This window comes from Myotis yumanensis, unplaced genomic scaffold (assembly GCF_028538775.1).
Source record: "Myotis yumanensis isolate MYYU_CA2020_CCGP unplaced genomic scaffold, mMyoYum1.0.hap1 SCAF_5, whole genome shotgun sequence".
Classification (NCBI taxonomy): Eukaryota; Metazoa; Chordata; class Mammalia; order Chiroptera; family Vespertilionidae; genus Myotis; species Myotis yumanensis.
Window position 1 is genome coordinate 6,043,348 of NW_027223756.1, and position 13,176 is coordinate 6,056,523.

The following is a 13,176-nucleotide window of genomic DNA, read 5'->3' on the forward strand; positions in this document are numbered from 1 at the left end:
TACTTTATTAAAATACTGAGTTTTATTTCACATGTATATTTTTGTCTCCCCACCATTCCCATTTGTCTGACCACTACTACTACTATGTCCTATCATAACATTCCATACATACTTAAAACCAAGCAAAGGGTGGAGTTCCATCTTTAAAAACTAAACAGGCATTTTGGACAACACATTCTTGGCAATGGGACCTGGACAACATTTATCAGACACGGTAGGGAAAGTTCTCACTCTGCATTATAAAAAGGACAGCCAGATATCAACTGTTACAGAAATGAAATAAGACGGAAAATTTTAACAAACGGTTTAAACTATTTTCTTAAAGAGACTTCCTCCACTGCCAGAGATCTTGAATAGCCTGGAAAAAAAAAAAAAAAGAAATGTGGTTAAAGAACCACAGCACTTCACAGACAACCAATAAATTAAACCACGTCTCTCTGTACAGCTCAACATACCCAGTTTTCATTCTACCACCAAAAAGGTTCACTCAAGATCAGACGTGGGCAAACTACGGCCCGAGGGCCGGTTCTGGCCCGTTTGAAATGAATAAAACTAAACTAAAAAAAAAAAAAAAAAAAAAAAAAAAAAAAAAAAAAAAAAAAAAAAAGACCGTACCCTTTTATGTAATGATGTTTACTCTGAATTTATATTAGTTCACACAAACACTCCATCCATGCTTTTGTTCCGGCCCTCCGGTCCAGTTTAAGAACCCATTGTGGCCCTCGAGTCAAGAAGTTTGCCCACCCCTGCTCTAGATAATTAAGATTTTTTTAAAAACTTATACAAGGAAAGTATCATTGTCAATTTCTACTTATAGATGATTTCTATAGGGCGGAGCAAAAGTAGGCTTATAGTTGTGAATATGCAAAACACAGGATTCTTGTATTATAATTTACTGTCAAGTAATTACATTTGTCCCACCCTGTACTTGTTCTCATGCTGGTAATTCAGCAACATCCATGTAAAAATAAAACTGTTCAAGCGATACAAAAATCTATTTCATGAGTCATGGTAAGTACAGTATAATCTACTTCAAGATGGCATTTTTCTATTCATAAACAATGCTCTTTTTAAAGAACAGTCTTGATTTTTTTTTCAGCTCTTAATTCAAGAGTTTCTGCAGAAATTTGCTATTTCTCAAAGTCCATCTGGAAGGGATTTTACTAGCCAAATCCTCACAAGCAACACTTTTTTATACGGAAAACTGCGTGCGCAAGCAATGGGAAATTTTTATAGTGCCTACTTGCATCGGTAGCTATGCCATAAAAACGTGAGACATTTAGTTTTGATCATCTCTGTAGTAGTAACCTGAGCTATTACATTCTTTGCTATTGTAGAAATTTCATCCTGGTACTTTTCAGAAAACAGTGAAGAAAATACTTGGAGTCAGAAAATACTTCTGTTAGCAAAGAGTTCATGGTTTCAGCTGCAAGACTGATGTTACGCTGTGTGGACGGTCCTTGCACCTTTATCACTTTTTGTCTTCACCTGAATTTCTCTTAATTAAAAATCCCAGTCTGCCACTTTCCTCAGTACAGGGTGAAGAAATCCTCTCTTACAGATACCTGCTAGTACATGCTGGTTTCTGACTTTCCACCATTTCAACATTAACAACCGCATACAGCAGTTTTCAAAATGTTTATTAGTAAGTGTCAACTATTCAGAAAACTTTCAGAATTTTGAAGTTCACACACACACACACACACACACACACACACACACCAGAACAGCCAGAAGAATAAAAATGGTTGAATTTGATCATCTCCTAGCCACCAAGTCAATCAGCTGAACTCACAATCAACCAACCATAAAGTGTTTAACTATTGAAAGGGTTTCAAATCTGAGAAAAATAGTGTTGCAATTTATGTAATTTAAATACCAAATATTGTGGTAGAAAAATAGCTGACAAATTCTTTATTAAAAGCTGAAGACTTAGGGAGCCCCAACAGAAACAAACCTTAGGCTATGTCTGGTATATACACAATACCTAGTAACCCTATGTAACTACTTTTGTTTTCCTTTACAACTTATGAGTCACTAACTGTGAATGAGACAAAAATTAATACATCATTTTCCATTGATAAAATACCTTTACTTGTAAGAACAGAAAGTCTACGTTGACTCAAGCTAAAATATCGAGCATTAAGTACAATTTGGTTTCTTGCTTCCAGATTTTAAACTTTAGGTTCATTTCAGCAAAATGTGCTTCCCATAAGATCTATGGAGAAATGGGTTCCCCCTGCCAACTCCCAGGAAAGCGAAAGGCCAGACTGCCCAAGCAGCCAAGTGGAGCAGCAAGGAAAGCCACAGCTCAGGTCCTTAGCCAACATAGTACCAACAGTAAAACTGAGCTCACTGACAAAGAGGTAATTTACCAACTATATAAAAGTTGGGGAAAAGATATTAAAAAAGTTATCTTCTCAGTCTCTGCCAACTAAATTCTTAAGCATTTCCATGTATTCAATCTGAAGTATTGTCTGTGGTTAGGAATCTTTTAAAAGCAGCCAAGATTTAAAGAGACTAAAAGAATCATAATAAATCACAATAAAAAAAATTTGGATTAGGTCATGACTTGAGAAAACTCAGTTACCTCCACGTCAGTCATCCGGAAGCAATTCTTCACATAATTAATGAACTTGGCTTCCACTTTGGGAAGAGAACCACCCTATTGAGACAAAAGCATTAAGGGTAAGTATATAAGCACTATTTGTAAGTTGTTATGAAATTCCTCATATTTGCATGCTATTATTACATGGATCATCAGTTCATTCCTTGTCCCTCCAATTCTTTAAAGACATTGACTACATCTGGGTCTTTCAGGTCCAGAAAGACCTACTGAGCAACTCTTAGGACCTAGGTCTTTCATGTCACTCCCATACTGACCGGCTTTGCCAGTTTTAAATTCTCCCCCAACGTTTAAAGTAAATATAAAGTACAAGCCATGCTTGAGATTCTTCAGGCACTCAAATGTCAACTTGACTGCCCGCTATATAATCTAACAATTCAGTTTTATCACGACCCTCATCCACCCAGAACCAAATACGAAACAAAGCAAATACACACCCCTTTTCAGTACCATATACACGTCACCAAAACTGTTAATAGATCACTTTAATACGTACTAAGAACCTAGGCCCAGCACAATACTAACCTGAGTCAATTCAGGGAGCATATGAATGAGGGGAAAATTAATGTGACATTTCATTCATCTCAAACTAAAGTTTAGCATTTCCTTCAATTATGGGCACAAGGAAGAAACTATTAGTGTTAGCACCAAATTATTTTCTAAGAATTACAATGCTGAAATCTTTATCACTACTTTGGAGTTATTTAATGTGCAACTAAGTATATCACCTTTGTTTCCTATTTTGATAATTAAATTATTTTCCCCAGTAACTTGAATCCTTTTATGCATTTTAAAAATCAAAAGACTTCAGGAATGCTAAAGGGACCATGGCATAAAGTAGGTTAGGGATCAGGTATGGTATATTATACTTAATTGCCTCTATCACCTAGAAAGTAATTTCCATTTTTAAATTATTGTCACATACATTCTTCATTCATTCACTCAAGTATTTATCGAGCAGCTAGGGAGATACAAAGGTGCTTAGAACGTGGTCAAAGGGGCGAGATAAATGAACAAGCCAAGCGAAGCTCCCTGAATCACAGCAAAAGAAGGTGTCTCTCAGGGAGCCTGAGATTGCTTCCAGCCTGGGAGGGGCATGGGTGAGTGATAAACTGGGGAAGGGCGCTGAGGTTAAGATAGAAGACTTCGGTCTGGATTGTTGCTGACACACTCAGTATGGACTATATTTGTCTCTCCTTTTCCTCTTTCCCCATCTTTGGGCTTAATTTACCAGTAGTGCCCAGGATTGTTCAATGCGCCTGCAATTAAACCAAGGAGATAGGTCCATATTAAAATGCGGGGGAGGGGTATCTAAAAGGTTATTTTAGCACTGTATGCAAGGGATAAATAAAGCAGCGATACGAGGAAGGCAAAAAGGTTTACAGTAGTACAAAAGCAAAATCAAGAGGTACATTCAGGCTCTAAAATTTTATTTTTCCAATTGACTTGACTCATCTCTGCACAAGGAAAGGAAACCTACGCACACAGGAAAACATGGGGAAAGAAGTCAGCGACTTTCCTCACCACCCCAATTTACTCTCAATAACTGGAGTCTAAATAAAAACCTATTATAGTCACTAAAAAATTCAAGATATAAATATATCAACTGGTGACACCTTGGTATAAAAGAAATGACTCAATTTGTTGGAAAAGTTTTTGACTAGTCAATCCTGAGTTTTTGTGTTTTTTTCACTACAACATCAGCAGCCAAAGACTGTCTCTACTTTTCCAGCTGTTTCATAAAAATTAAGACTCATACGCCCTCTGCTGGCTCTACAGCATCTTACAACCAGAAGATCAGGTAAAGGGAAGTCTTGTTTGTTCTTGATCTCATTTTAGCATCTACGGTCAGAATGCATCTTACAACCAACTTACTTGTATTTTTTTGTAATGAAAAAATAAAGCACATGTAACTTCAAACATGCAAAAAAAATCACCAGAGATTATAAATGAGTGTAAATAATAATCCATTTCTAAAAAATTTTCATATCACGATCAAGGAACAAGTGTGTATTTAAGGATAGTGCTATTCCAAACCTCCAAAAAAGATAATTTGAGTGAGTGGTAAATAAACCTATCTAGTTTTTTAAATATAATTTTACTCACCTTTTCTATACTTGCTTGCATTTTTGCTTTAATGTCTTCTACAGAACTAGGTCCTTTCGGTGTTTTGGGAGTTTTTTCCTGTTTTTTGAAGGATTCTTGACCCTGGAAAAAGTTTAATTCCAAAAAGTTTTAAGAAAACAGCTCTTAAGACCCAGCCTACCTAAATGTTTTGTGAAGTTATTCTTACAATACTTTCTTATAAACACTAGTAAACAAAGACTTGAGTTGCTATTACAAATGAATGCATAGCTGAACAATTTTTTTTAAGTCATTCCTTAAAAAAAGGAATAGGGATAGTCGGTGCCCACATTTATATTCAACACCAGGTCAGTTCTACACTTACAGGATTCCATCAAAAAGGAAAACAGAAGACCCCTATGCATGAAGCAAAGACAATGCAGCTTTGGTGCCTGGGGCCCATCCTAGAGCATTTAAATAACCTCAGCCCAAGTATTGGGGTGGGTGGGGAGGGGGGTTTCTTTTAAGCTCCTTACTTGATTCTAACATGCAGCCAGGTTTGAGAAACTACACCATGCAATACATTTACCTTTCAACAAGCAAGATCCCTTACAGGAGATAATTTTATATCAAAGTGAAAGTATTGCTGTTGGCTTTCTCCCCCACTAGAAAAACAAGCAGCTACACACACAGGACAGTGACCATCAACAAGCACATTTGGCTCTTTGAAGACACCATTACAGTTGTTCTCCAAAGGCCTATCAACTTCCAGACAGACTACATTCGTCCATAGCAGAACCTTTAACTTTTCTAACTAGTTCAAAGCAGCATGGATTTGTATGTTTCCACTTACTTTTGATCTTGGTGTTGATGGTTTTGAGTCTTTTCCATTCTGATTTGATTTTTGTGCATTTTTGGCTGGAGTATCTCGTATGGACTGTAATTAAAATTAATCATCAAGACACATAACAAGAGTACATAAAACTACCCCAAAGCATGTAAGAAAAGCAACCGTTTTGATGTTGCAAAAGGGCTAGCAAAGAGGAAGAAAGCCACATGAATAAAGAAAACAAGTCCTTCCCGACTATTAGAAAAGTTTTCAGGTCAGCCCTTCTCTGAACCAATTTAAAGTATGAGAGCATCGTTTCCTCCTAAAGCCAGCTTTCATTCACTAGAAGTCAATAGCACTAAAAATTTTCCATCATTTTCTATTAGCTATTTCTGACAATCTCATAGCATTGTATATCCTACTTACTTTCTTTTTTTCTTTTTTAAATATATTTTATTGATTTTTTACAGAAAGGAAAGGAGAGGGATATAGAAAGTCAGAAACATCGATGAGAGAGAAACATCAACCAGCCGCCTCCTGCACACCCTGCACTGGGGATGTGCCCGCAACCCAGGTACATGCCCTTGACCGGAATCGAACCTGGGACCCTTCAGTCCGCAGGCTGACGCTCTATCCACTGAGCCAAACCGGTTACGGCACCTACTTACTTTCTTTACTGGAGCTTTTTCTTCTGCTTCCTCATCATCAAAATCATCATCATCATCACTACAAATGAAATAAGTAACTATTATTTGTGCACTCAACAAACAAAAAACCTACCTAGAAATTGATTGAATCTACATTAAATCAAGACATTAAGAACTTTTAAACTTTGGGGGGTGTCAAGAGTCAAAAGCAGGATCTTGAAAGACAGACATGCATATTCATGTTCACTACACCATCTATAACAAAATATGCTAATTAGACAAGACGAAGGATGAAGCCGGGGCCAGGGCCGGAGTAAAGCCCGGTCCTGGAGGCAAGCCGGTGCCAAAGGCCTACTCTTGCAGGAATTTCTGTGCATCGGGCCCCTAGTTATTCATAATTGCCAAGAGGTGGAAGCAACCCATGTCCCTCAATGGTTAAATGGATAAAGAAAATGTCACATGTACACATGACATATTCCGTCTTAAAGGAAATCCTGTCACATGCTGCACATGGATGAACCTTGAGGACATCATACTAAGTGAAAGACAGTAACAAAAAAGGCAAATACTACACAATTCAACTTATGAGTCATCTAGAGTAATCAATATCTGCAAGACAAAGACCCCAGAAGGTTATAAAAAGTGAAGCCCTCTGCGTGTTTCTTCACTCTGATTTGGAAATTACTCCCAGAGTCCACTAGTGTTAATAAGCAGGGTCCCTCCCTTTCTCTAAAAAAAAAATCTCTGACTTTGTGCTATTAGATGGTCACTTGTAAACCTACACAAAGGTAACTTGAAATCACCAGATTAAATAAACTCAAGCCTAATTAAGCACCCAGATTTCCCATTCCTCTTGGTATATTATTTTAATCCTTACTAATGGCAAATATTCTAATAGCAAACACCCATTACATTGGGTTGGACACAAATTTTCCTAAGTATTAAGCTCTCATCCTTTCCTTATTTTCTGCCTCTATTGGCATGCTCGAAGGGCTTTATAAAGATCTTCCAGCTTGGCCAGATGAGGTTGCTGAAACCTCTCTTCCAGAGTTGATCACATTCTTCTCAGTCTCTCTCTGATTCTACCTAAATGTTAATTAATATGTGGACCAACCTAGGAACTCAGGGACAAAGTTAACGGGCAACTAAAAATTCTAATGTATTAAAAGTTACTGATACTATTGCATATAGGAAAACCATAAGTAGCACTTTTTTTAAATCCTCTCGATGGATTTTTTTTAATTGACTTTAGAGAGGGCGGGGAAGAGAAACATCTTTTAGTTGCCTTCCATATGCATCCCGACTGGGAATGGAACCCTCAACCCTTTGGTGCATGCGACAACACTCCAACCGAGCCACCCAACCAAGACATGAATGGCACTTTAGTCCCCAGTGCACACCTAGTATTTACCATTGCCTTAGGTTAGCAAACACATCAATTCTTGTTTCCAACCTAATTTTAAATTCTCCACGAAAATCCTATTCTCTTTAGAATCTTAATTTCTCAATAAGGACCAGAGAACCAGGAGTCAAAGTCTTTGGAGGGTGGGGATGCAGAAGTCACAACTTACGAAATGAATGTAGCTAGAGCTATTCTGAGTCTCTTTCCACCCAACCCATTTACCATAAACTATTCAGCATAAAATACACCAAACTGGTAGCCACAGTCATGTGACCACTACAATTTTCCTCAGGAAAAAGGTACCTAGTCAAACATCAGGGAAATACTTCTGAAAATTCTCAATGCGCTGCAGCACTTTTAAGGTTCATAGTTCCAACAGTATCCTTTAACTTGGCTCATTTAACCCAGAATGACAACCTCTGACCATTTACCCTTTATTTAAAGCTATTACCCAATTCAACAGGAATATTTTGGAAAATAATTTTCTTAAAACTCCCCATACAACCTTGTCAAGCTTCTAAGTCCATACTTACTCTTCATCATCATCATCCTCATCATCATCATCTTCATCATCTTCGTCAGCAGCAAGTTTTACTTTTTTCTTTAAAAATAAAAACAACAAGACCTCATGAGCAAGTGCCCAAAGTGAAGGCCAGAATGAGATACCTGTAGTAAATAAATTACATCCCTACCTGTGGGACCTTGCTGCCACCTCCAGGGGCTGACCGCTTTCCAGACATACTTAGGAGTTTCACATCCTCCTCCTCGTCATCTTCTGACTCTGCATCTTCCTCCACAGCTAAAATAAATTTAGGAGGCACTACTAAAACTCAACCCAGAAGCAATAACTCACCAAAAAGGGCATTAATATATAATAATGAGTATTTAAAAACAGATTCTACTACTTAAAAAAGGCAAAAGCAAACACATTTTACAAAAAGGAACTGTGGGGCCTAACACTCATTACTAGGTTTTAAATGCAAACAGGTGTTTCCAGTTAGAAATTAGTAATATAACTACTAGATTCCCATTTGAACCTACTATAAAGACAATAGTCCAGCAGGAACAAGGTAACTGCATAAAAGACAACAAAAATAACATACCTACTAAGTGCTGTCCACTAATATGCACAGGCCCTGAACCACACTTCAACCGTAAAACCACAGGTGGTGTTATTTCAAAGCCACCAAGGGAAACCTAAAAGAGATTTGAAATCAATAAATATTGTACAGAAAATAAAATGTTTTGGTATAAAACCTCCTCATAACTTACAAATGTTTGTGTTAACAGGCATGACAGGCATAAACGAAATGAACAAACCAATGAACCCGTTTTCCCACCTGATACACAAGAGCAATCACCATGTTCCAGTGTTCACCATTCAACCCCGCAGCAACAAACCAAGCCTATCTCCCTGGGGTAACCTGCCTTACAGCAACAGAATTAGACCCTGCCATGAAATCCAAATTACAAGTGTCCTTACCGTTGGCTGTACAGACATTTTCAAAGTTGCCAGTGTTACTTTAATTGGACTGCCTTCGTAATTCATTGCCTCTGCTTCAACAATGTGCAGTTCATCCTTTGCTCCAGCCCCTAGACTGACCTGTGAACAGAAAAATAGCACTTCAACTTAAGTTTCTATATCATACAATCCCCCCAAAAGTTCTTATGTTAAAAACAAGTTACTTATAAACTTTTCGCTATTACCACTGATGGGAAACTAATTTGTGCACAATGTTGCTTTCAAGTTTTATGGGACTTTTACAATCAATTTCTCATATTTAGTAAATTTGAACAAATGCATAAAAATGCATTAGATGACATACAGGGTGTCCCAAAAAATGCATACACACTTTAACAGCTGATAGCTCAATTTTGAAAATGAAATGCATTTTAACAAACACTGTTTTTATAATTATTCAAAGTGTGTGTATATATATTTTTGGGGGGGGACGACACCCTATAGTTGTACATGTCATCATCACCTATCCACAGTATGATTACCCAACATTTATTGACCACCTTCAAGTTGAGCAGTCTCTGCAGGGGACAAAGAACATTTACCATTACCCTAAAAACTTTTATAAGGCAGCGGTTCTCAACCTTCCTAATGCCCCGACCCTTTAATACAGTTCCTCATGTTGTGGTGACCCCCAATTTCATTGTTACAAATTGAACATAATTAAAGCATAGGGATTAATCACAAAAACCAAATGTAATTACATGTTTTCTGATGGTCTTAGGCGACCCCAGTGAAAGGGTCGTCCAACCCCCAAAGGGGTCGCGACCCACAGGTTGAGAACCGCTGTTATATAAGGCATCTTAAGTTTATAAACATAAAAAGTGAACAGTAGCGTAACTGGACTTTTACATGATTACCAAAGGAGTAGTAAAAATACCAAGTTTTGTATCACAGGTATACAGAAAATCAGTATACAACACCCAGTTATAAAAATTAAGTATTAAGCCACTGGAATAGGAACTAAGGCTGAAATCAAGAAAGGTTTAGTTTATTTTTAAAAGTTTAAGTACCGTTCGTAAAGATAATTGGTGCTCATTTTCATCATTGTCCACCTTAAAGTGGTAATCTTTGTCGGCCTTTAGTTCACAACCTGTAAATGAAGAAAAAGAGCAACTATAACATGGAGAAAAAAACACTGAAACTTCAGTGTGGGTAACCAAAAAGGAAACAATTAACTTGTGGCTTTTCACTATTCTACCAGGCCTCTCTTCCTAGATTTCTTGAACACAAATGCCTACAATCAAATAACATCCATACAGGCCTTAACATATCCCCAGGACATGTCTAGTCTTGTCTTAAACATAATTTCTGAACATAATTTAATGTACACCATTCAACTGTATGCTGACATATCCTAGGGAATAGTTCCAATACAAAGGGTCAACAAAAATATCTTGCTATAAATTGACCAGAAACCCAGCTAATTCAAAATGACTAGAAATAAAAGCATTAACGTATAGTGCATATTACCTATTCCACCAATAAGCAAATTGTTTTAAGTACCATCAGAGTAAAACCTTAATTAATTTAAATGATCCCATTTAATTGCAATCTAATAGTTACTGGTACATAGATGCTTAAATGTTATTGCTCAATTAACAAACCTCAGCATGGCATAAGAAACCAAATAAACTTGGGGGCAGAATGTGCCGTTACTTGAAGCCTGACCGAGACCAAGAAATGGCTTCACCAAGTTTACTGAAAACCAATTCTGTTCCCTCCTTACTTAGTATGGCATGAATTGTGTCCTGGGAAGAGGAGGAATCCCAAAACCTTAGAGTATAGCAACAGTAACGGGTCTTATTTGACCCAACTTGAACCTTAGCACATGTCTCATATTAAAAAAAAAAAAAAAAAAAAGCTGTTCGCGCGATTCCGCACATAAGTCACCTTCCCTCCAAAAAACAAAAAATCATTTCTAATGCGCCAGCTCTGGCGTCCAGAACCGCGGCTTAGGTCCTCTGTACCTGCACGTGCAACCTTCCTGAAGTCTCTGAGCTCTGAGCATCACTGGCGTCACCTGCCTAGCGGGCCATCCCCACCTCCCGCTGGTGAAAAGGCTCCGTAAATGAGGCTGCCCCGAACAAAGGCCTCCTCCATCCAGGTGCTATCAGCCACTTCACCCCCCATTTCCCGCCCGACGGCCCCAATGGAGCCCCGGGATCCCGGGCTCAGGGGTGACAAGACACCAGCGAGCCCCGGATGCAGCGCCCCTACCCCTCCTTCCCCCAACCACGTGGCAACCACGTGCTCCCAGCGCCTGCGCCTCCCCTCCCCCTGGAGCCCGCCGAGGCCCGGGGCTGTCTGGGCTCCAGAATTCCTGAGGCCCGGAGAGCACGGCCGGGCGCTACCCGGCCTCTCCTCCTGGAACAAGGCCTGCGCCTCCCACCACGAGCCCCCACCGCCTCCTGCACCAACCCCGGGCCCTGCACGCAAGACACCGGCCGAGAATCAAAAGCCTACGAGCGCACACCCACCTTGGAAAGCATCATGCCCGGAGCTCTATAGTGTCCCCCAGACAACGCTGAACCCTCAGCCAGCCGGTTCCAAAGAGACCCACACTCCGGGTCTCGGCCCGCTCACCCCCAGGATTCAGGAAGCCCCTCCTTCCCACCCCTGGGTGCTCACCCCTCCTGGTTCTCCATCCCTCCGGCTGCAAGGCCCTGGCGCCTCGCCTCCCACTCCCTCAGGCCTCCAGCCGGCCTCGCTTTCTCCCACAGCCCGGCCTCAGCCGCATTCCCGCCCCCCCATCTCAAAGCCACTAGGCCCCGCTCGGCCTCGCTCCAACCCCCCCGTTGTTACCGAAAAGGTAGTTCTGGGGCCTCAGAGGGCTCATGTCCATGTCCATAGAATCTTCCATGGGGTGGTAGCGCGCACTTAGGTGAGGGAGAAGGCGGGCGGAGACAAACGGCTTCCGCGCTGCAGCAGAGACGCGCAGGACGGAATCGCACCAGGGAAAGGACGCGGGCTCTCTGCGTACATATAAAGCACCAGCAGATCTCGCGAGAGTTCCCAGAGTCTCGCCGCTGCGCGCGTGCTCGAGAGCCCCTCTCCCCGCACAGCAGCCCTCCTGCGCAAGCGCCCTGCAACCCGACTCCTTCCTTCCTCGCCCCCCGCCTCCTCCAGGTACTCGCGGAGCTCCCACCGAGCACGCGCACTCCGAGGCGGGCCCCACCCCTCCGCCGCCGCCGCGGCCCGCGCGCACGCGCGCTCTCCCCCGGCAGCGCGCGCCCCCTCCCCTGCCAGGCTCTCCACGTCCTGCTCGTGCGCGCGGGCCTGGCGCCAAAAGCCTGCGCAGCCCACCCTGCAAGATGGCGACGGCAGCCCTCGGCGTGTGCGGGGCGTGCAGGGCGAGCGGGTGGTGAGCCAGAGAGCCGTTCGACTCCCCTTCCCGCCTCCCCTCATGCCTCGCGGGCCTCCAAACCGGCATAACCAGGATGTCTGACTTGCCTATCGGCCTGGGCTCACAATCCACCGCTTTCCCGAAGTTAAAGCTGCAGGTTCCAGAGACAGAGGGGCCTCCGGATCATTCTTTGTTGGGAAGAAAGGATGTAGCTGCTGGCCGGACCTACTCGTCTCTGCACTTGCGGAGGAAACACCGCCCAAGTTGAAACCCCGCATCTTGATGTCATGTTGGGGGCCGAAGGGGGCCGAGTCCGCCTTTTCTGTGTGAGCAGGGCAGGAGCCAGGCCTGGGAGACCAGCAGGGCCGTGTACCCCAATACGCACCCACTCGGGTCGGGGAGGCGGATGTGACTGCCCCCACTTTGCAGCCAAGGGAAAGAGTGGAGAGGAGTAAGGTGCCCAAACGGGTGAAACGAGAGAGTTCTCCAGCTCCGATAACGTGCAGACTGCTCAGTACCTTTGCACATACGTCCTTAGGGATGTCCAGTAGTTTGATCCCTAAGGATATATGTGCATAAATATAGGCCAAGAAATGGACTTGCGTAGCAGAAGGACAGGTATATACTTACAAATGTATGTACAGGTAATTGTATCTTTGCACTGTGTACATAAATAGGGTCGTAGTTTACATATCATTGTCTTAGCCCATAGCTTGGGCTCCTATAACAAAATACCATAGACC

The 13,176-nt window shown here is 41.5% G+C and overlaps 1 protein-coding gene across 1 annotated transcript; it reads right to left on the reverse strand.

Moving 5' to 3' along the window:
* NPM1 (nucleophosmin 1) lies at positions 1 to 12,054 on the reverse strand. The gene is made up of 11 exons (XM_070414416.1): positions 11,893 to 12,054; positions 10,101 to 10,180; positions 9,052 to 9,171; positions 8,672 to 8,765; positions 8,261 to 8,367; positions 8,102 to 8,169; positions 6,188 to 6,245; positions 5,544 to 5,627; positions 4,733 to 4,834; positions 2,591 to 2,665; positions 1 to 358 (listed from the first exon to the last, which is right to left on the reverse strand). The coding sequence occupies exons 1-11, from the start codon at positions 11,948 to 11,950 to the stop codon at positions 320 to 322; spliced, it is 885 nt and encodes a 294-aa protein (XP_070270517.1). The 5' UTR covers positions 11,951 to 12,054; the 3' UTR covers positions 1 to 319.
* Positions 12,055 to 13,176: the final 1,122 nt, after the last annotated feature.